This window comes from Scyliorhinus torazame, chromosome 19 (genome assembly GCF_047496885.1).
Source record: "Scyliorhinus torazame isolate Kashiwa2021f chromosome 19, sScyTor2.1, whole genome shotgun sequence".
NCBI classification, from domain to species: Eukaryota; Metazoa; Chordata; class Chondrichthyes; order Carcharhiniformes; family Scyliorhinidae; genus Scyliorhinus; species Scyliorhinus torazame.
In genome coordinates, this window is record NC_092725.1 from 67,197,095 (window position 1) to 67,221,768 (window position 24,674).

The window sequence follows — 24,674 nt, forward strand, 5'->3', positions numbered from 1 at the left end:
TTGTGTTGAAGGGAAGTGGGGCAAAGAGGTGCATGTTTACATATCTGCAGCTTGTAAATCAGAAGGGATTGTGGGATGATAGAGCTGTCATGGTTGAATTGTGAGTGAGAATGAGAGAGTGAGAGTGTGAGAGAGAGTGTGAGAGACTGAGAGGGGTGTGTGGCTGTGAGGCTTGCATCAGAGCTAAGTGTGTGAGGGTGAGGTGAAGCTATGCATTTTTGATGCGTGTCATGGTTGATAGAGGTCCTTGGTAGGTAGGTGATGTGGGTGCTGTGAATGGAGAAGTGCTGAGGCTTGTGGTGCAGTTTGTGGGATATGGCATTAGAATGTGAATTCACTGACCTTGACCATGGATGCGAGGCCAATGAACGTCTTGCACACTGCATCCAGGTCTTCAGAGCTAGACTCCTGACATTGACCACCAAAGCTATCTTCTCCCAGTGCCTTTGCAAAGATTTTCTGCAAAGCCTCACATCCCTGTGGATGCAGGACCTGTTCTGCTCCAGTCCTCTCCCATGAAGTCATCCCGAGTATCAGAGAAACTTGGAGCATGCTATCAGCCCTTTGCACCATAAATCAGTCTTCTTCTTTCTCGTTTCCTGCAATCTGTTCTAGTTTCTGGCCAGGCAAAATGCATTTGCCCTTTTAATGGTAGCAAACCTGCCAAGCCCTCCTACGCCGAGTTGTGTTTAACACAAGCTACACAAAGTTAGCATGGTAGCTAGTATACAACAAGAAGTGTGTCTGGTGATGGTTGGTTAGTTGCATTCAATTAGCAACATCACATTTTAATTTTGTTAAATCTAACAGTTAACACCACCAAAATGTGGACAAATTGCCATTACGCTAAATTGCCCCTTAATTGGAAAAAAGAATTGGATACTCTAAATTTAAAAAAAAAAACAATACAAATACAAATCCCTTAAAACTACCTTTGTTTTCCTAAATCTAGCAACATTGGTCTTGCAAAGAGCTTGAGAGTACAAATGGCCCCTCCTTTGCTGGAACTGTGCTATTATTCTATAATACTGAGACCTCACGGATTATTTTGGAGAATGCAGGTTTTAAATGGATGCAGTATTACAAAGCCACAGCTTTTTGAAAGCCTGGATTTAGCATGCAATTGTGCTCCTAATTGCCAATTACTGCAACTTAAACTTGCCTGCAGGTTTGCACTCACATGGTGATTGGACACAATTTGCAGGCAGCAATATACATGATGTGGAATGTGCCAGCTGACACACAGCGCCACCTTTCAGGATGGTGGAGGTACTAAGATGTTGCCCTAGAGGTCCTTATCAAACCTTCAGCAGCAAGTGAACAATTAAAAATATTACCTTTTATAAAAATTCAAATAACTCAGCTTCATCCAGTTTACTCGCAATCAGCTTGTTTCTGTTGCGAGAAGGTGTTAGGTCAAGTGCTAATTGCACTGTGCAACCTCATAAGTGCTAGCAGGCAATTTAAATGACAATCAGTCCCTTAACGATCCTCCATGCGCCCACTCCTACCACATACTCCAACTCCTTGTGCAAAATGACAGGCAAAACCTGTTCTTCAGCACAAGACGACATTGGAGGTTCCATTCTCCCAGGTTTACACTGAAATATCTGTTCATTACCACATTGTTGTTTGTAAAACCTCGCTGTGCAGAAATCATTGCTGTGTGTCCTAAATTATTAAGAGGAACTGCACTTCAAATGTACTTCATTGGTTACAGATGCTTTGGAGCATCTTGAAAGTCAGTACATAGCCACAGGTTCTTTCTTTCTTTAAACATATCGCTGGTCTGGCTACAATCTTAGTGTTAGAATGCACTAGCTATGAGAAAATGCAGTGTGTATGATACTATGGCCACCAAACTAGACAAAGAATTCCCCAGGTGGTGATGACAAATTCCATCATGATAGGTGAAAGTGAACAAATTAAATCTGGCAATTTGTGGACTAGAACGAGAAGAACACGAAGTATGACACCTGCAAAAAGGTAAACCAACAGTTTCAATAAGGTCCTTCAGGGAGGAGAACGTGCCTAGCTTTGGGTCTGCCCTCGCGTGTCTTCCACACTACATGGTTCACCCTTAATGTCCTCAGAGAATATGCTTTTGGGGCAGCACGGTGGTGCAGCGTGTAGCACTGCTGCCTCACGGCGCCGAGGTCCCAGGTTCAACCCCGGCTCTGGGACACTGTCCATGTGGAGTTTGTACATTCTCCCCATGCCTGCGTGCGAAACGCCCCACAACCCAAAGATGTGCAGAGTAGGTGGATTGGCTATGCCATATTGCCCTCAATTGGAAAAAATGAATTGGGTACACTAAATTTATTTTTAAAATAAATAAATAAATCCTGCTTTTACGGTATTGCATATATATTAAGACATCCAGAACAAAAGCCCAAAATACCCCGAGATTCATTCTGTAAACATCGACATCAAGAAACAAGGGTGGGATTCTCTCAGCCCGGGGCCGGGCTGGAGAATCCCCGCGACCGGCGTGAATCGCGGCACGCCGCCGGCATGCGATTCTCCGCAGAGCGGAGAATCGGCGCCATTGGCACCGGCGTGGTTGGCGCGGCGCCGGTCGGGGGCCACTCTACGCTGCCGGCCACTGATTCTCCATCATAAAAAAGCCGAATCCCGCCGGCGCCGTCCACACCTGCTCTCAGCCGCCGGGAACGTGGCGTGGAAGGGTCGGGGGCGGCCTGCGATGTGGCCTGGTCTGTGATCGGGGCCCATTGATCAGGAGGCCAGCCTCTCTGGCCGGCGGCCCCCTTTCTTTCGCCCGGCCCCTATAGTCCTGCGCCATGTTGCGTCTGGGCTGGCGCGTTGAAGGAAGCCACTGCGTATGTGCGCATTGGCGCCGGTGCCACTGCGCATGCACAGATCCCGTGGCACCCAGATGACGCTCCAGTGTCATGCTGCCCCCTGTAGGGGCCAGAATTGCTGATCCTGAGGCCGTGTTGACGCCGCCGAGAAACACAACGGCGTTTCCGACAGCGTCACCACTTAGCCACAGGATCATAGAATCCCACCCCAGGTGCGCGATTCTCTGAGCCCCGCGTCGGGTCGGAGAATCGGCGCAACTGCGCCCCGACGACGGCACGCGATTCTCCGAGGTGCAGAGAATCGGTGCCATTTGCGCCGGCGTGTTTGATGCGGCGCCTGCCACGGGCCGCTGGATTCTCCGGCCCGGATGGGCCGTGCGGAAAAAGCAGAGTCCCGCTGGCGCCGTTCACCCCTGGTCGCTGCCGGCGGGAACTCTGTGCGAAGGGTCAGGGGGTGGCCTGTGGGGCGGGGGAAAGCGCTCCTTCATCGGGGGGGGGAGGGGGGGGGGGCTCCGATGGGGTCTGGCCCGCGATCGGGGGCCCACCAATTGGCGGGCCGGCCTCTTCCCCCCCCCCCCGGCCTACTTTGTTGCGTGGCCGGCCCCTGAGTCCCCGTGCCATGTTGAGTCGGGGCCGGCGCGCTGAAGAAGTCCCCCGTGCATGTGCAGGTTGGCGCGGCGTGAACCGCTCCAATGCTGTGCTGGCCCCCTATGGGGGACAGAATCGGACGTCCCCATGCCCGTTTCGCGCCGTCGTGAAACGCGACTGCGTTCATGACGGTGCAAACACTTCGTCTCCATTTTGGAGAATCGCCTCCCTGATGTTTACACTGAATCCAACTCTGTCCTTTTGTTGGACAGCTGACTGAACTCCGAAGACTAGTAACAGTCAAAAAAAGCCAACAGATATCCAGTTTTTCCAGTAACCGTCTTTTCACGATTTTGCCAATTCCAAATAAGGAAGATAGAGGAGACATTTACATATCTCAGTCTGGGATGGATCTGAACCCAAGTCCTACGAGATGAATAGATAGTCAGACAACTGTAAAATCTAATTTCTCAATGCAACTTTCCCTAATGAGAGCCCACTATCTATTTTGGACAGTTACCAGACAGAGATTGTTCTTGGATATCTGAAGCACGTATAAACTGTTTTAATGTAGTTTACTGTGTTAGTGCACAAACTTTGGAAGTTTGAACTATTTCAGTTAACTGATCTATTGTTACAGTGCTCTATGAATCAAGGGACCATAATTTTCTATCAAATTAACAGTGAGACTGATGGTGCCAATTGTTATTCATGCACAAAGGCTACAGCAACTTTAGACAAAGTGCAGCAGTGCAATTGAATCTGCCACGCACTATTCGACCTTTATCTTCACAAAAACGGCAGCTCAACTATTGAAATGTGGAAATTTGCTGTAGTTGCATGGTAGATACAAACTACAGAAAGTTTATCCATTCGTGTCTATGTATACGTTTAGCAATATGCAGTCAATCTCTCTGGCAGTGAAAATTTATTACAAGTGCGTTGTTTCGACTTCCGGTGGCGGCGATGAGTGAGTGAGCCGCACATTCGGTGGCTCTCACTCCAGCGGGATTTGAGGACCTGGTTCCCCGGTTTTGCCGGACTGCGGAGCACTGGAAAGATGGCCAAGGAGGTGCTGAGGAACGGGCAGAGCTGCATGGAACCGCGGGAGAGCAGAAAGCAGCGAAAACAGGAGAGGAAATGACAAAGGCAAGGTGCAGGGGAAGCTGACCCGGGAGCAAAGATGGCGAACCTACGGACCTCGGACCCGGCGATCCAGCAAGCGCTGGAAAACATGCTGCAGGTGATAAAAAGCAATTTTGATTCATTGAAGCGGGATAACTTGGACCCACTTCAGAAGGCAGTAGATCAATTGAACCAGAGATTGGGTGCCCAGGACAAAAAAGTTAAGGAGCTGGGGGAGGCGGTGGAGGAGCAGGCGGACGCGCAGACGATTGCTGCGCTAGAAGTTGATGGGTTGAAGGAGAGACAGAGAAGACTGCTGGACAGAGTAGAGGAGCTGGAAAATAGCGCCCGCAGACAAAATCTGAGGATCATCGGCCTCCCGGAGGGGGCGGAGGGAGCAGATGCCACAACGTTTGTGGCTGACCTGTTGATGCAGCTGATGGGGGCTGACGCCTTTCCGCGACCGCCGGAGATGGAGGGGGCACATATAGTACAGGCGAGGCAGATGCGTAAGGGGGGGTCCCCCCCCCCCCCCCGATGGTGATCAGGTTCCACAGGTTTGTGGAGAAGGAGCGGGTGCTGCAGTGGGCAAAGAGCGCTAAGAGCAGCACGTGGAATAACAGTGTCCTTCGCATTTACTAGGACCTAAGCCAGGAGGTGGCCAAGCGTCGAGCAGCCTTTAAACAAGTTAAGGAGGTGTTATTTAAAAAGCACGTGAAGTTTGGTCTGCTCTTCCCGGCTCGTCTTTGGGTTACGCATCAGGGCCAACACCACTACTTCTCCGAGCCCGAAGAAGCGATGGACTTTGCGAGGGATCAGGGGCTGGTCCCGAAAAAAGGACCCACGGATGCAAGCTAGGGTCCGAGAGTTATCGTTTGGGGGGATGCCTACTGTGCCTGGACCGACAGTCGACTGTTTACTGCTTTAAAAGTGCCATGTGTTGTATTTTTGGGCAGCTTTTGCCTACGGGGGGTGCGGGGGGGGGGGGCTACTCGTTCTACTCGTGTGCTCAGAAAGTATACTCTAGCATTGATTTCTTTATCTTGAACAGGGACTGTGTAGGGGAGGTATAGAATACGGAATATTCGGCAATCACTATTTCGGACCATGCCCTGCATTGAGTGGACCTGCAGGTCGGGGGGGGCGAATTACCAACACCCGCAATGGAGGTTAGACGTAGGATTGTTGTCGGAGGAGGGGATATGTGAGAGACTGCGGAAGTGTATGCAAAATTACTTGCAGGTGAACGATACGGGGGAGATTTCAGCAGCGACCCTGTGGGAGGCGCTGAAGGCAGTAATGAGGGGGGAGCTGATCTCAATTCGGGCTCACAGGGATAGGGTGGACAGAGCAGAAATGGACAGATTGGTTAAGGAGATTCACCGGATAGATGAGGAGCATGCGGGGTCCCCGGGGGAGGGCCTACTCAGGGAAAGACTGAGACTGCAGGCGGAACTGGGGGTGCTATCCACGAGTAGGGCCGTGGAACAACTTAGGAAGGCAAGGGGAGTGGTGTATGAGCATGGGGAGAAGCCCAGCAGATTGCTAGCACAGCAGCTCAACTAGAGGGAGGCGGCCAGGGAAATAAGTAGAGTGGTTGATGGGAAGGGAAGCAGAGTGGAGGACCCGTCAGGACTGAATAAGGTATTTTGGGACTTTTATAGTAAGCTTTACACTTCAGAATCCCCGGAGGAGGTGAAACGGTTCCTGGACGGACTAATCTTCCCAAAAGTAGGCGGGGGACTAGTGAACAGGCTGGGGGCCCCCGATTAGAGCGGATGAGGTACTGGGGGGCCTAAAGGCCATACAGTCGGGGAAAGCCCCGGGACTGGATGGATAGCCAGTAGAGTTTTACAAAAAGTTCTCGGAGCTAGTGGGACAGGTCCTGACTAAGGTTTTTAATGAGGTAAGGGACAGAGGGACCCTGCCTCCGACAATGTCGCAAGCCACCATCTCGCTGATATTAAGCGGGACATGGACCCGGAATCCTGCGGGTCATACAGGCCAATATCCCTGATCGATGTGGACACCAAACTCCTGGCCAAGTTCCTGGTGATTAGAATTGAGGACTGCGTACCAGAGGTGATTGTGGACGACCAAACAGGGTTTGTAAAAGGCAGGCAGCTGACAGCCAACTTGAGAAGATTGCTTAATGTGATTATGATGCCCCCAACGGGCAAGGAGGTGGAGGTAGTGGTGGCAATGGACGCTGAGAAGGCCTTAGACCGGGTGGAGTGGGACTATTTGTGGGAGGTACTTGGACGGTTTGGGTTCGGGGAGAGACTGGTTAATTGGGTCAGACTATTGTACCAGGCCCCAAAAGCTAGCGTTAGGACGAACAGGATAATATCAGATTACTTCAGACTACATCGCGGGACCAGACAAGGGTGTCCACTCTCCCCGTTGCTGTTCGCGCTGGCCATAGATCCGTTGGCAATTGCGTTGAAAGCTGCAAAGGGGTGGAAGGGAATGACTTGGGGGGGAAGCACAGGGTCTATCTCTATGCGGATGACCTGCTTCTGTACGTGTCAGACCCACCGGCCGGGATGGAAAATATACTGGAAACATTGAGGAAGTTCGGCCGGTTTTCAGGGTACAAATTAAATATGGCCAAGAGTGAGATGTTTGTAGTGCAGGCAAGGGGCCAGGAGAATAGACTGTAGGAGCTGCCATTTAGGCTGGTGGAGGAAAGTTTCCGGCTTGGGGATACAGGTGGCACGAGACTGGGGCAGGTTACATAATTAAATTTGGCTAGAGTGGTGGAACAAATGAAGAGGGAGTTTCGGAGATGGGATGCACTCCCGCTGTCACTGGCAGGGAGGGTGCAGACTGTAAAGATGACAATCCTCCCTAGATTTCTGTTCATCTTCCAGTGCCTCCCGATCTTTATCCCACGGTCCTTCTTCAAAAGGACCAGCAAAATCATCATGAGCTTTGTCTGGGCGGGAAAATCCCCGCGGGTGAGGAAGGTGATGCTTGAAAGGAGCCGCAGCGAGGGGGGACTGGCATTGCTCAATCTGATAAACTACTACTGGGTGGCTAACATAGCCATGATAAGGAAGTGGATGGTGGGTACGGGGTCTATCTGGGAGCGGGTGGAGGCGGCTTCGTGCAGGGGCACCAGTTTGGCAGCCCTGGTCACGGCTCCACTACCGCTTGCGCCGGCCAGGTACTCCACCAGCCCGGTAGTGGGGGCGGCCCTGCAGATTTCGGGCCAGTGGAGAAAGCATGCAGGGGAGGTGGGTGCGTCGGTCTGGGCTCCAATTTGTGATAGCCATCAATTCGACCCCATGAACATAGATGGAGGGTTTCGAACATGGCGGCGGGCGGGGGTGAGGAGGGTGGGCGATATGTTCCTGGAGGGGAACTTTGCGAGTTTGAGGGAGTTGGAGGAGAAAGCTGGGCAGGAAAAGGGAAATGACTTTAGGTACTTACAGGTGTGGGACTGTGTGTGCAGACAGGTCCCATCCTTCCCACGCCTCCCGCCAATAGGGATCCAGGACAGAATAGTCTCTAGAGGAGGAGAGGGTAGAGTCTCGGATATTTACAAGGTGCTCATGAAGGGGGAAGAGTCCCAGACGGAGGAACTGAAACTCAAATGGGAGGAGGAGCTCGGCGGGGAGATGGAGGATGGGGTATGGGCGGAAGCCCTGTGTAGGGTAAACCCAACCGCAACATGTGCCAGGTTCGGCCTGATTCAGTTTAAGGTCGTTCACCGGGCCCACATGACGGTGGCTCGGCTGAGCAAATTCTTTGGGGTAGAGGACAAGTGCGCTAGATGCGCGGGAGGACCAGCGAACCACTTTCACATGTTTTGGGCATGTCCTAAGCTTAGGGGGCACTGGGAGGGATTTGCAGGGGTCATGTCCTGGGTGCTGAAAACAAGGGTTTTGGAAGACCCGGGAGTCTAGGGGGAGAAAGAGGCCAATATTCTGGCCTTTGCTTCCCTGATAGCCCGGCGGCGAATACTGCTGGCATGGAGGGACTCAAAACCCCCGAAGACCGAACTATGGCTTTCGGACATGTCAAGTTTTCTGGGTATGGAAAAAAATCAAGTTCGCCTTGAGGGGATCTGTACTGGGGTTCGCCCGAAGGTGGCAACCATTCATATCGACTTCTTCGCAGGAGAGTAAAACATCAGCGGTGGGGGGGGGGGGGGGGGGGAGAAGTAGAGTAGAGTAGGAGGGATAAATAGGCGGGTAATGTCTATGGGAGAGGAGCGGATATGTGCATTATGGTTTGGTTGAAGTGTTGGTTTTCCGTTGATGTTTGCATATTTCTGTAATCTGTAACTGTTTACAATGCCAAAAAATACCTTAATAAAATTGTTTGTTAAAAAAAAAAAACAAGTGCGTTGTTTCATTCCTTCAGGTTGTTCAATTTTCAAAATTATAAATGCATTTTTTATATTTTCCTTTATCTCACTTTCTTCATCCAATCTTTCTTTCACGCTCTTTGGGCGTGATCTTTCGGCCTCGTTACGCTCTCGCTCATGCAAAATGAGGCTGGTGAATAGTGTGAGAGATCCGCGCCAGGCGTCAAACAGTTTGTGAGGCAACCAGCCCACTCCTGTAGGTGAAATTGGGATCTCACCGTAGCATGGCCACCACTTAAGCCCCATTTCCACACAATTAATGAGAGCGCCCCATATCCAACAGCTCCCATCATTCAGCAGCCTCCCAGCAAGTGCCCATGCTGGCGCCAATTAGTACTCCGTTTTACAAATGTGAACCTGGCGGAAAGGCTTCTGTGGGGAGCTGAGGAGGTGAGTAGCCATCCTTGCTCACAGGTAAAGAGCCTAGGGGCGCACTGTTCCACAGGCTCAGCATCAAACTGGAACCCAGCCCTCCGACTGCTGTCTCGTCTGGAGGTTCCTGCCTCCGCCAGATGTGCATCATGTGGTGCTCACCAGATTGTGCCCCAGAAACCTGTCCACTACATTTCGCACCGAGGTGTGTGTATCTGTGCTGGTGGACGGTGGGGATGACAGCTGCGACTATAATGGTTGCATGCTCAGTGAAGGGAGAGTTGGAGTGGAGGTAGGGTTGGAGGGGTGGATGCATTAGTGTCCCCTCACTCGTGCTGCCGAGTATAGGTCGTTGATGTTCTTCAAGCACTGAAGGCCAGTCCCCCTGGTCAGACTCTCCGAGCTGACTGCTGCCGCCACTTCGTCCCAGGCAGCACTGGCTGCCTTGTGGCTCACCCTCCGGGACCCTCGGGGGAACAGGACATCCTTCCTCTAGCTGGTCTCCTCATCACCATTGTTCTGAGCAGGCTGGGGTTGGCCAAGCAAGTGCAGTTAAGTGCTGCTTGACCTCAATGGCAGGGGGCTGGCGAGAGCGTTCCCGGTAAATCAGCTGGCGAGCCATCATTTGGGGCGAGAAGCCAGTGAGGCCTCATTAATTGGACCAATTAACATTGAATAGCGCTGCCGGTCTCGCTGGGCCGAGCGGCGGGAAACTGGCAGCAAATCCCGCTCGCTAGCACACTCCAAAATTTTTCCAGAGAATCGTGCCTTTGTTTCTCTTTCTGCATCTGATTTGCATTGAATTCACCCACTCAAACTTACACTTCTTAGGGCAACATGGTGGTGCAGTGGTTAGCATTGCTGCCTCACGGCGCCAAGGTCCCAGGTTCGGTCCCGCCTCCGGGTCACTGTCCGTGTGGAGTTTGCATATTCTCACCATATTTGCGTGGGTTTCACCCCCACAACCCAAAGATGTGCAGGGTAGATGGATTGGCCTCGCTAAATTGCCCCTTCATTGGAAAAATGAATTGGGTACTCTTTTTTAAAAAAACTTACCTACCAGTTATCCTATTTTATTTTTGTTTATTGTATATATTTTTTTTTACTATTTACTATTTTCTTCTCTTTGCTATGTTTGGGTGTGCCCCTCTCTTCTATATATGTGTATATATGTTTCTTATCCTGTATACATAACGGTAAATATACTTTGTTCAAAAACCCAATAAAAAACATTAATAAAAAAAAAAAACTTACACTTCTTTCTCAGTACTTGCACTGTTTAACTTCACAACCCTTCAATCTACGAACCACCTATGTGCAAGCCCTTTTAATTCAGATTGCAGGTGCCAGGCTCCATCGCTACGGCACGGTCAACTTGCACTTTCAGCAATTCACCACAGAATTATTTTATTTTTTTTATAAACGGAACATGCAAAGGCCAAAACAACAACAGGGATGCGGAATAAATGCTGACTGGCCAGCTACACCCACATCCTGAAATGAATTGTTTTTTTTTTTAAAAGAGGTGCTATTAGATGCCCTTTCACAGCAATGATGGCCCAATATAATCTTCCTATTGTGCCAACCAAAGTAAGTTATTAGTCCAGTATGAAATGCAGTGGAATCAATGCACTGATGTACGCAACACCTCATGTCTTAGGGCTTCTGACCGATCATTTCCTCCTTTTTATCAGGGTATCAATTTTCTGCTTTCCAAATGCTTTATCTCAGACATTTCAATTTAAAACTGCTCGCTTTTGTTTTTAATTATCTTTCCCCCCTGTTTACAGGAATTTTTTAAAAGTAGAATACCACCTCAATCTCTGCTGAATGAACGATATTAGCAAAGCACAAAGGTGTAAAGCAAGACAGTCGTAAAATAAAAATTCCCATGTTCTTTGCGTGTAGAATTACCACAAAGCATTCATTACTTTTCCTTTTCACTAAACAATTATTACGAGCACCGCAGTAAGTGATCCCTTTTTTGATGCGTATCATCACTCCTACCAACATGGAAAGAACTATTCTTGATGACTGCACCATAATACACAAAAAAAACACTCTTCAGAGACCACGTGAGTTAACAATAACTGTACAAGATGGAGGATATAGGATGAAACTCATCCACTCTTTTCACTAACAGCTGAAAGATATTGTTGAATCTGACTCGCTTACATCAATGGGACAAATTTCATAAAAGCAGCAGAAGGAAATTAAGAAACAGCAGGCACTATTGTCTGAGAGTTGGATTTTGCAACTTCATTTCATTTGGCCTCTGGGAGTTGTGGCACTCTGCCGATTACTTAACAGCAGTCCCAAAGTTGAGGCTGTGTCCTCTTCCTATTATCTGTTGCCTTTCTTATCAAGTTGGACACAAAACAAACCATCTCTGGTCTACTTAGAATAATGGCGCTAATAGCATTGACTGATGGCATTGGAACTCCTTTCTCTTCATGTACAAAGCCCTTAAGGGACATCCTGAGATCACAGAAAATACTACATAAATACAAGTCTTTCTTTCTGTGGTTCTTAACAGAACCATGTACTGCATGGGCTGCATTCATGGCCAGCTCAGCTCAGCTGTGAGATGGTAAGAGAGCTCAAATTCAGTGTGATTATCTCACCTTTCTCCAAAAAGAGGCAAGTAAGTAAATACTGTTGGAGGTGATGTTCCCCCAATTGCTATAGAACATGTCCTTCCTAAAACAGAACCATCATATTTTAACATTGTCGTTTTGCCCTCCTCCTGTGTGAAAATGTCTGGCCTCCACTTAGAAAATGCCAACGGGACAACTTCTGAAAGGCAGAGCTCACTATATTGTGAACTGTACGGACAAATCCACATCCCATCATTTTCTGATACAGTGTTACACAAATTCCAAGAGCTGTCTTCAAGCAAGAAACTGATGAGGGCTGTGAAATTTGATTCAAAACAATAGAGTTGGTGGATGTACATGGTTAAAAACAATTTTAAAAGAATTGTTTAACAAACATGGAATGTGTTAATTTCTAAGCAGTTACGAGGCTGTAGAAAGTTTCAAAATAAGTTTCTCCTATTTGAATTTGTCGGCATTACGCAATACAATCTGAACACAGGGATCCAGATTTTTATTCCCAGGTTGGGTATAGGCAGAGGTGGACTTAAAACATTTGAGTGCCCCACACTCTCCCACTTTGCAGGGGCCTCACGTCACACCCCACTTCCTGGCAACGTGGTGGCCTGCCCCCAATGACATTGAGTCCTGGCCACACTCTTCAATGACGTCAATACCCTCCTGACCTGTAGTGATCTGTACATCTGTACATACATCTGCACATACACCAGGGACTGCAGACAGATGTAACAACCACAGCATCACTAGAGGGCATCAGAGACAGGTATAAAGGGTCCAGCCCAAGGTAGGATCCGCCTCTTTCAGAAGCATAGGGCTAGTGAGCAGCAGCACACACAGACAGCTCAGCATAGGCAGTTTACCTTAGCTTCACTGGTCATACCTCTTGACTGTATTATATCTAGTTAAGCTCTGGAAACAGAACAAACCCATTGAATAAAGTATTTGTGTTAACTGGAAGTCTACAATCTTTATTCAGGCTTAGAGAATAACATATAGAACAACAAAGAACAAAGAAATGTACAGCACAGGAACAGGCCCTTCGGCCCTCCAAGCCCATGCCGACCATGCTGCCCGACTAAACTACAATCTTCTACACTTCCTGGGTCCGTATCCCTCTATTCCCATCCTATTCATGTATTTGTCAAGATGCCCCTTAAATGTCACTATCGTCCCTGCTTCCACCACCTCCTCCGGCAGCGGGTTCCAGGCACCCACTACCCTCTGCGTAAAAAACTTGCCTCGTACATCTACTCTAAACCTTGCCCCTCTCACCTTAAACCTATGCCCCCTAGTAATTGACCCCTCTACCCTGGGGAAAAGCCTCTGACTATCCACTCTGTCTATGCCCCTCATAATTTTGTAGACCTCTATCAGGTCTCCTCTCAACCTCCTTCGTTCCAGAGAGAACAAACCGAGTTTATTCAACCGCTCCTCATAGCTAATGCCCTCCATACCAGGCAACATTCTGGTAAATCTCTTCTGCACCCTCTCTAAAGCCTCCACATCCTTCTGGTAGTGTGGCGACCAGAATTGAACACTATACTCCAAGTGTGGCCTAACTAAGGTTCTATACAGCTGCACCATGACTTGCCAATTCTTATACTCAATGCCCTGGCCAATGAAGGCAAGCATGCCGTATGCCTTCTTGACTACCTTCTCAACCTGTGTTGCCCCTTTCAATGACCTGTGGACCTGTACTCCTAGATCTCTTTGACTTTCAATACTCTTGAGGGTTCTACCATTCACTGTATATTCCCTACCTGCATTAGACCTTCCAAAATGCATTACTTCACATTTGTCTGGATTAAACTCCATCTGCCATCTCTCCGCCCAAGTCTCCAAACAATCTAAATCCTGCTGTATCCTCTGACAGTCCTCATCGCTATCCGCAATTCCACCAACCTTTGTGTCGTCTGCAAACTTACTAATCAGACCAGTTACATTTTCCTCCAAATCATTTATATATACTACGAACAACAAAGGTCCCAACACTGATCCCTGTGGAACACCACTGGTCACACCCTCCAATTAGAAAAGCACCCTTCCATTGCTACTCTCTGCCTTCTATGACCCACCCAACCTCAGCTCACACAATGCAAGGCACAGGAACCGAAAATCTCGCCCTTCTTTTGCAGCCTGATTGCTGCCCAGTCCACTCACTCTCAGCCCTGCTGCTTGGCTGGCCTCTGGCTCTGGGTCAAGTCGCCCTGCTCCTGCTGGCCACTCTTCCCCAATTCCCTGAGACACGACGCCGGCGCTTGCCTGGCCTCTCACCTCCCCGCTGCTGCTCTGCTCACCTCTCAGCTCTTGCTCAGATACCCGGGCCTCGAGCCTTGACAACCGCTTGTGTTCCTGGCTGGCTGCCCGGCTGCTGGCTATCTGGCCTGGCCTCTGCCCTCCCTCCCTATTGCTGCCCGGTCCAGCTGCTGCTCAGCCCAGCCCAGCCCTCTCACTCTCTGCTCTGCCTGGCTGGCCTGTGGCTCTGGTCGAGTCACCCCACTCCCAATGGCTACTGTTCCCCGATTCCCTGAGACACGATGCCGGTGCCTGGCTGGCTCCTTTGCACCTCCCGACTGCTGCTCTGCTAACCTCATGGCTCTCACTCGGGTGGCCGGGCCTTATCTCTCAAACCTCAACAACTACGTGTACTCCTGGCTGGCTGCCCAGCCAGCAGCAGCTATCTGACCTGGCAAACTCTATTCGTTTTGGTTGGCTGCCTGCTCATCCCCCTCAGCTCTGGCCTGGAGGTCGAGAGTCGCCCTGCTGTTCCCTTCAATGGCCATTGGCCAGCACCTCCACCTCACCTCGCTGAAGGCTCCACTGCAGAGCCAGGCTTACAATTTGGGGGAACACAGTCACATGGGGCTCCGCCATTGGCCGGGGCCTCGTATTTCATCCTAGGTCCACCTCTGGGTGCGGGAGAATTCCTGGCTCTGCAAACCTGCCTGCAAAAATGGCTGTACGCAGGTCAGACCTTCGCTCTGGGGATGAGGGGGTTGAAGGATGGAACTGAAGTCAGGCCCGCAGCTCCACAACAAGTACAAGGCTGCTGGGTGTGGAGGTGGTGAGCTGGATGGAAGGCCAACGCCTAGGCTATGGGACATTTTAAAGAAGTTATTTTGAAAAAGATTAAAACAGAAAACAGTCCTCCTGCCCTTGCCCCCAACCACCCCGCCCACTTCACCTCCCCCCCCCCACCTCCGCCAGCCTCCACACTCCCCATCCATTGGAACCTTTATTGCATCATGCCTTCCACCCATCACCCGTGGCCTCTGATACTCCATTTGCCCCTCCATATCCCCATGGCCCTTCACAGCTCTGTGCCAACTTACACAAACCCACCATATCCCCACAACGCTTTTCCCTTACGCCCGCCACGGCAACTCATCTGGTATCCTTTGGCAGGTTGAGAATTCTTTGATAGTTCTTTAACATTTTCCAAAGAGTTCATGCACTTTTTACACACAATCATGATTACATTTAACAATCCCAAAAGGTTCCTTACCTCTCCTAAAAGTGTACCGGGACCACATCTGAAAGGGTATCTTACCTCTCCAAAGAGGCACCCTGGCTACCCAAACAAATTCACTAAATTCAGACCTCCTCTTGCATGGTCTAATCTGCACACTCTAGGTTTCACACTCCTGGCCTACCGAAATCCCACTTTAGTGGAGACGACTGAGGATTTAAATGGCCAGCCGCCTGTGTAAATGGAGCATGTGCAAACCCGGGCCCAACTCCACTCTCAGCCTCGCAAAAATAGGAAGTGCTGTGTTTTTGGTGGTGGAGCTTAGAATTTCTGGCCATTTCTGGGATTTCCGTGAAGACAGAGAGGCTCTCTGTCATAGTGTAAATCCGTGCCAAGGTTTTAAAAAAAAAGTTAGACTTACTGGAATTCCTTGCAACTGTGGTTTATCTAATAAGTTGTGAAGTTCATTCTTTGAAGCTTCGATCTTTTCAAAGTCTGCTGCATCCACCATGTAGCTAAGAACAAGTCAAAGACAGGGTAAATGATATCCAAGTGCGTTCAGTGGAAACATGCTCAGTTGAATTGCGAAACAAGCTCAAGGTGATTGTTACAGGGGAGGGGTGGGGAAGCAGGGTGGAGGGGCAGCAGAAGAGCAAGGCACAAAACATTAAACAAATGGAAAGATCACCTTTTAAACTTTCAAAACTTACACAATAGCATTGACTCCTCTGCAGTATCGTTCCCACATACTTCGGAACCTTGGCTGACCACCAATATCCCAAATCTGCATGGACAAAAACGCACACATGTGGCACTTTATTAAACACAAAATACAAATGGCATTTGTAACTTTGACAGTAAAGCACACTGCGACTCTGGGGAAAGTACGTTCCGGCACGCAATAGGTTTAGTCAAGTTTACATTATGTCACAGTTGGTAGTGCCACAGCTAAATTATCTCAGTTAAGGTTGGCATCATTCACAGTATTCTACATCACGCACTAAACCCAGGGAGCAGCAAAGATAGAAGTCAGGCCACCAAAAGATTTGGAAAGACGAAAAAAAACAAAAAACGTGAGGCAGACAATTCGAAAGACAACTGTACGAAAAGGGTTCATCAGACTGGCTTTATTGGCTTCGGCATACTTCTCAACACAGGGATACAAACCCTTTTTTAAAAAAAAATTCCGCAGTGTGCACACTCTTTCAGAGTAGTTTCTGCACCAACTCTTTAAATGAGACTTAGCTCTATTCCTCCGTCTCTTCCTTGCACCCTTTTAATTTTTCTCTCTATTTATCCATTTCCTGGTGATGGATTTCTCTACCACAAATCATTCTATTAAAAGAGCACACCATGCCCTAACAATTCTTTTTTTAAATATAAATTTAGAGTACCCAATTTATTTAACTTCCAATTACGGGGCAATTCAGTGTGGCCATTCCACCTGCCCCGCACATCTTTGGGTTGTGGGGGTGAGACCCACGCAGACATGGGAGAATGTGACATGGGAGATGGACAGCGACCCGGGGCCAGGTTCAAACGGGTCCTCGGCGCCGTGAAGCAGCAGTGTGAATCCCTGTGCCATCGTGTCGCCCACATGCCCTAACAATTCTGTATACACAAAAATCCTAACAATAATTATGTTGTAACAATCTTAAAACGTGTGCCCATACATTATCTTCTCTGTTCTAGTAAACGAGACTGCTCTTCCTGGATCTTTCAGTGCTAAAGCCTCTCATCCTCTGTGCATGTTCATAAAAACCATAGAATCATAAAAGTTTATTGCACGGAAGAAGGCCACTCAGCCCATCATGTCCACGCAGGCCAAGAAGCCTTTTAGCCTATTCCCACCTCATGTGCATATCAAGTGTACTTTTAAACTGTTGAGAGTTTCTGCCTCTACCACCCTTTCATTTATGAACCCTTGAACAAAGGAGACAAAGCCTTCCGACCTATTCTATCCAGACCGCTCATAATTTTATACACTTCGGTTAGGTCTCCCCTCAGCCTCCTCGGTTCTGAGGAAAACTGCTCAAGCCTATCCAGTCTCCTTCGAACTAATATTCCCCAAAATGCTTGTAAATTTCCGCTTTATCCTCTCTCATACAATTACATCTTTCCTATATGGCAATCACCTGAACCACAAATTGAACTCCGGTATCTAATTGGTGTTTCATACAGTTCGAATGTAAAAGTTAGCAAATATCCCATGGGCGAGATTCTCCGTTCGCTGACCCAGAAATCGGGACATGCAATCGTGCGGAGAATAGCTCCCGACGCCATAATCGAGGTAGGTGCCGGTTTGACGCCGAATGGCAACGCACCGCCTCCTCAAAAACGGCGTCAATGTGATGCACGGCACACGTAGTTGCAACACCGTTCACATATCATCAGTGGGCCCAGCTGCGATTCTCCACCTCCGATGGCCCGAGTTCCTGACGGCACGGTTCACGTGTGCTCTCACAAATCGTGAACCTGGCGAGAGAAAGAGAGAGACAGCGAACAGTGACCAGTACCGCCATACTTCGCCAACAGCCGTGCAACTGACCCGGGAGGGGAGCTTCTACCAGAACTGGGGAGAATAGTGTGGGGTGGCCAGGAAGTGAGCTGTGGGGTCTAGGTGGACGGGTACGCAACACCATTACCGCAGCTGGCAAGGCAGCCAATTGGCTGCACATGCCACTGACGGCCCGCTTCAAACCTGGCGCCCTGGGTCATATAACTGGCCTACCGGGGCAACCCTCTGGGTGCGCTCTGGCCACAGCCGACCCATCAGCTGTATGGGCGCTCCAGCAAAGCCTGTCCCATCTTTTCGGCCGCTATCAGATCAGAAATGGAGACTCAGAAATGGAGAATCCGGCCCCATATGGTTTCCTGACCACCTTACCTACCTGTTCAGCCACCTTCAAGGTTCTATGGGGACAAACTCCAAGGTAGCTCTAGTCCTCTATACATCTCAGTATCCTAACCTACTGTGTATTCCCTTGCTTTGGTAGCCTTCCCTGAATGTATAACCTTACACCTCTGCAAACTGAACCCCATTTGTCACTGTTCCACCCCATCTGATTAGTCCATTAATATCTTACTACACAGCAATTTTTTATATCAGCTGCAAACTTCTTAATCATACCCCCTACATTCACAGTCAAATAATTGATAGGTACCCTAAAAAGTAAGGAATGGAGTACGGAGTCCTGTGGAATCCCACTAGTAACAGCCTTCCAGTTATAACAATACCTATAGATTACCTTTGGCTCCCTGCCTCGGGGCTAATATTAGATCCAATTTGTCACTTTGTCTTAAATCCCATGGGATTTTATTTTCGTGACTAGCCCACCAAATGGGACCTTGTCAAAAACCTAGCTAAAGTACACGTTGACTACATCAAATGCATGAGCCTCATCAGTCCTCCTTGTTACTTCCTCAAAAAATTCAATTATTGTAGTCAGACATGACCTTCTCTTAACAAATCTATGCTGGCTTGTCGTTGATTGATGTGTCTTTCTAAATGAATTTATATCCGGTCCCTCAATTTTTCCCCAATAATGTTCCTACCACGGAGGTTAGGTTGGTTGGTCTGTAATTATTCAATCCATCCCATTCTCTGTTTAAACAATCACATAATGATAGCCATCCCCCAGTCCACTGGCACCATGCCTGTAACCAGAGAGGATTAGAAAATGATAGTCAGCGCCGTTGTTATTTTTTCTCTTGCTTCCCTCAACCCAAGACATTGAAAGATAGAGAGAGAGAAAGAGAAAGAGAGAGAGAGAGAGAGAGAGAGAGAGAGAGCGAGAAAAAAAACAGTGACCAGGCCTGGGATTTATTCATTTTCATAGATATTCACCGGGATTCTCCAATCCCGCGGCCAAGTTCAGATACCGGTGTGAACCACTCCTGCGTCAACGGTCCTCGATTGTCAGGTATTCAATCCTTCCTTGGGGGCTAGGTGGGCGGCGGAATGGTCTCCGCTGCACAGCCGGCGCGAGTTCACGCATGCGCACTACGGCTGGCGTGATTCTGCGCAGGCGCGTTGGTTCCTGTCTCCGCGCAATATGGCGGAGACCTACAGGGACCCGGCGTGGAGGAACATAGGCTCCCACGGAACCAGCCCGCCCGCCGATCGCGGGCCAGGCCAAAGTGAAGGCCACCCGGGATCGGATCACCCCCGCCCCACCACCAGGACGGCCGCCGCAGACAGAACTTCCTGGTCCCGCCGTGTTTCAGCATACGTGACCCACGCTGGCGGGACTTAGCCGAACCCGACCAGCACTCTCCCGGTGAGGTCCGGAGAATTGCCAGGGGCTGCTTTCAACGATCCCCGACCTGCGCTGCAGCGATCCCGCGGGCGCCAATGGGCGCCCGGGAATCGGCAAGCCGGTGTCGGGGCGGCGTGGCGAGAGTCTCACGCCCACCCGGGGATTCTCCGACCCGGCGTGGGGGTCAGAGACTCCGGGCCATTAAATCTCTTACTACTTCCTCTCATTATGTTCATTTCATTTAATGTTTAACACTCCTCTCTGATTGCAAAATTTGTATCATTTGTAATGCATTTGTTCAAAACTATACCTCCCACATCCTCTGCCTCCACACACACACACACACATTATTCTTTTTTAAAATAAATTTAGAGTACCCAATTCATTTTGTGCAATTAAGGGTCAATTTAGCGTGGCCAATCCACCTACCCTGCACATCTTTGGGTTGTGGGGACGAAACCACGCAAACACAGAGAGAACGTGCAAACTCCACTCGGACAGTGACCCAGAGCCGGGATCGAACCTGGGACCTCGGTGCCGTGAGAGAGCAGTGCTAACCACTGCACCACCGTGCTGCCCCCACACATATTATTCTTATGGTTCCTAATAGGGTCAATCTTTCTTTCGTTAGCTTCTTGCCCTTTATGTATTTATCAAAAAATACCTTTGGATTCTCCTTGATTTTACTTGCCAAGATTCTTTCAGCCCCTCTCTTTGCTTTTCTGATTTTTCTCACCACTAAATTTTTCTTACTCCTCCAGATTATCTGTAGCATTATTCCCTTGACATGTAATAAAGTTGGCATGTCATAAAGTTGCCTTTTTTCCCCCCAAATCCCTTGACATCCCGTTGGCTCTAGGTTTGTTAGTCCCACCCATTCTCTTGACGGGAATCACACTTTTTCTGAACTCTCACTATCTCATCCTGGAACGCCTCTCACTGATCTTGCACCAATTTACCTAACAAGGTGTACTAAGATGGTAGTAGGAGGTCTTGTGGTGCATTGGGTAGTGTCCCTGTCTCCCAGCCAGAAGTTTTGGGTTCGGGTCCCACCCTGGGACTTGATGGCCATGGTTTATAACGCGACCAACAGGTTGATTATCAACCTGCAAAATACTTCCAACACATGCCAATGGCAGGCGATAAGAATGGAAAAGACTCCTGGTCATCCATGCTTGATGCGGAGTGATACCCCTCAAGCCTCTGGTGACAGACTAGAGACCTGTTCCAGGAACAACTAGCTGTGGAAACAGTTGAAAGTCTGCCTTGTGCCACTAGGTGTGGGAAAAGAAACAAACAATTAAGTTGGTAATCATTTCACTTTTCAATTAAGTCTGAACCTTACAACAGTGAGTGAGGGATGTAATATTGCATATTGGTTCCCAAGTTTCAGGTAACTGTAACCCATTGGGTGCAGGGATAACAGTCACACAAAAGAAAAATATTCATCTTAATAATCTGTTTTTAATTAAGCGATCCATGGCACTTCCGGTTGCGGCTATGCTGAGCTAAGTCGCACGTTCGGCAGCTCCCGTCAGAAACTAACTTTTGGGCTCTTTTTAGGGGCCCCAGCGGCATTTGTTCGTCTGTTCCCAGTGTGGGAAGGCGACAGTACGATTCCCCCGGCACTGTATGGATTGGACTAGGAGTGGAGCGGTGAAAAAAGTGATTTTAGTGCAGCGAAAAGTGCGAGGGAGGAGAACCAAGATGGCGGCGGGTTGAGACCAGGCAGCATGGGCGCAATGGTCGCAAGAGCAGCAGGAGTTCCTCAGGCGCTGTTTTGCAGACCTGAAGGCAGAGCTGCTGGAGCCGATGAAGGCATCGATCGATAAGCTGGTCGAGACCCAGAAGGCCCAAGGGGCAGCGATCTGGGAGGTGCGGCAAAAGGCCTCAGAGAACGAGGATGAGATCTCGGGCTTGGCGGTGAAGGAAGAGGCGCACGAGGCGCTGCACAAGAAGTGGCAAGAAAAGTTTGTAGCCATGGAGAATCGGTCGAGGAGGAAGAACCTTCGGATTCTGGGACTCCCGGAGGGAGTGGAGGGGTCGAACGCTGGAGCATACGTGGTCACGATGCTGAACACGCTGATAGGTGCGGGACCCTTCCCAGGGCCCCTGGAGCTGCATGGGGCTCACCGAATCCTGGCGAGGAGGCCCATGGCCAACGAGCCGCCGCGGGTGGTATTGGTGCGGTTCCACGGCTTTGTGGACAGGGAGTGTGTCTTGAGATGGGCAAAAAAGGAGCGGAGCAGCAGGTGGGAGAACGCAGCAATCCGTATACATCAGGACTGGAGCACGGAGATGGCCAAGAAGAGGACCGGGTACAACCGGGCTAAGGCGGTTCTGCATTGGAAGGGGGTGAAATTCAGGATGCTGCAGCTGGCGCGATTGTGGGTCACGTTTAAGGACCGACACCATTACTTTGAGACGACGGAGGAGGCGTGGACCTTTATCCAGGCCGGAAAGTTGGACACGGACTGAGGGTTGGTCGAGGGGGGGTTATTATGGTGATTGTGTTTTGGGGGATGTTCTGTTCAGTTTTCTTTGGTGCTGGGTTGGGTTGGGTAAATTGTTCGAAGTGGGGGTTGTATGAGAGTGTGGGAGTCGGTGGTTGGAAGGACGGGGCCCCGCTGGTGGGGGGGGGGGGGGGGGGGGGGGAATGGGAGGACCGAGGTGGGGGAGCTGAGATAAGGCCGCAAAAGGGAGCTGCGCCAGAGAGGGCGGGGCTGGCTTGGTGGAAAGCGCAAGCTTTTTCCCGCGCTAGGGAAGGAAGGGGGCAGGGCCAGGGGGGAAGGGCGGTGTTGGAGAGGAGCGCATGCTGACTGCCAGGAGGGGGAGACGAGATTCTCACACTGGGGGGGGTCGACGGAGTGGCGGGAAGGGCCGGGGTCAGCAGGAGTCAGCTGACTTACGGGAGTGCCATGGGGGAGCAATACAGCTAGGGGGGGGAAAACCTAGCTTGGGGGGGGGCGGGGCTGGGTTGCTGCTGCATTGGCCAAAGGGGAGCTGGAGTTCGGAGAGAAAGGAGGTCTGCCGCCTGGGGGAATGGAGGGTGTGGGAGGCGCGGGCATGTGGCTGGTCTAGAAAGGGAGATGGCTAGTCAGCAGGGGGGGGGGGGGGGGGGGGGGGCGGGAATCCCCCGATTCGGCTGATAACTTGTGAGAGGCCTGGGCCGTTCAAGAGGGCCCGTGTGTTCGGGCACCTGAAGGGACTGAAGGCAGATGTGGTTATGCTCCAGGATATGCATTTGAGGGTAGCAGATCAGGTTAGGCTGAAAAAGGGGTGGGTAGGGCAGGAAGTATCGAGAGGTGGCGATTTTGGTGGGGAAGCGGGTGTCGTTTGTGGCGCTGAATATCGTGGCAGATAATGGAGGTCGGTTCGTGATGGTGAGTGGTAAGCTGCAGGGGGTGCGGGTGGTACTAGTGAATGTATACGCCCCGAATTGGGACGATGCCGGATTCATGAGGCGCATGTTGGGTCGGATTCCGGACCTGGAGACAGGGAGTTTGACAATGGGGGGGGAAATTCAACACGGTGCTGGACCCAGCATTGGACCGCTCCAGGTCCAGGACGGGTAAAAGGCCGGCGGCGGCCAAGGTGCTTTGGGGGTTTATGGACCAGATGGGGGGAGTGGACCCATGGAGGTTTGCCAGGCCGGGGGCCAGGGAATTTTCCTTTTTTTCCCACGTCCATAAAGCCTACTCCCGGATAGATATCTTCATTTTGAGTAGAACACTAATCCCGAGAGTGGAGGGCGCGGAATATTCAGCCATAGCCATCTCAGACCATGCCCCGCATTGGGTGGAGCTGGAGTTGTGGGAGGAGAGGGACCTGTGCCCACTGTGGCGCCTCGATGTGGGACTGTTGGCGGATGAGGAGGTGAGCGGGTGGATCCGGGGGTGCATTGAAAGCTATCTAGAGGCTAACGATAATGGGGTGGTGCAGATGGGGGTGGTCTGGGAGGCGCTGAAGACGGTGGTCAGGGGAAAGCTAATCTCCACTAGGGCCCATAAGGAGAGGAAGGAGAGGAGAGAGAGGGAGAGATTGGTGGGGGAGATAATAAGTGTGGATAGTGACAAATGTGATATAAAATAATTGTTTTAGAGATATTAGTTACTGTAATGTAGAGATAGGCCAGTCTCATTCTGGTGAGTTCACAGACAAAGGATTTCAGAACGCATGGCAAAGCAAGGGGGAGGAGTGTCCAGCAAAGGAGGAGAAAAGGATGCTGGGTAATAGGGGGCCAGAGGAAGGGATTGGAAGTGAGCCAATTAGGATGTATGGCCAGGTCAGGAGGGGTATAGGATGACCTATGGGAATCGTGTATGTGAAACTTGATGCCATTTGAATGTATCAGTAGAGATTCCTTTGTCCTACAGACTCACTCGATTCCGGAGGTACAGAAAGCAGGATGTGTTTTGTACCGCTGCGAAATGAGTCAGGCTTGCAAGTCAAATAAAATAACTAATGCTATATCTGCAAATCCATCTCGACTTTTATTGAGGCCAGACTGACGGGTAAAGAAAATTGTGTTTTGTCAATAGGAGGTATGCAGAGGTCCCCGAGGAGGGATTACTCAAAGAGCGACAAAACCTCTTGGCCGAATTCGACCTGTTGACTACCAGGAAGGCAGAGATGCAGTGGAGGAAAGCGCAAGGGGCGGTGTACGAATATGGGGCGAAGGCGAGCCAGATGTTGGCACATCAGCTTCGGAAGCGAGAGGTAGCAAGGGAGATTGGGGGAGTTAGGGATAGAGGGGGGAACACGGTGTGGAGTGCGGTGGGAATAAATGGGGTATTCAGGGACTTTTATGAGGAGCTGTATAGGTCTGAGCCCCCGACGGGGGAGTGGGGGATGCGACGATTTTTGGATCCGCTGAGATTCCAGAGGGTGGAGGAGGAGCAGGTGGTTGGGCTAGGGGCACCGATTGGGCTGGAGGAGCTGGTTAAAGAGTTGGGGAGCATGCAGGCAGGGAAGGCCCCGGGGCCGGGTGGGTTCTCGGTGAAATTCTACCGGACGTACATGGACCTGTTGGGTCCACTATTAGTGAGG

The 24,674-nt window shown here is 50.2% G+C and overlaps 1 protein-coding gene across 1 annotated transcript in view; it reads right to left on the reverse strand.

Moving 5' to 3' along the window:
- Positions 1-24,674, reverse strand: part of LOC140396185 (ADP-ribosylation factor-like protein 8B-A) — a 133,268-nt gene that overhangs the window by 49,666 nt on the left and 58,928 nt on the right. The window contains exons 3-4 of the mRNA XM_072484449.1: positions 16,077-16,150; positions 15,788-15,881 (exon numbers count right to left, since the gene is read on the reverse strand). Coding sequence (XP_072340550.1) covers positions 15,788-15,881; positions 16,077-16,150 — 168 coding nt within the window. The remainder of the gene's footprint in view (positions 1-15,787; positions 15,882-16,076; positions 16,151-24,674) is intronic.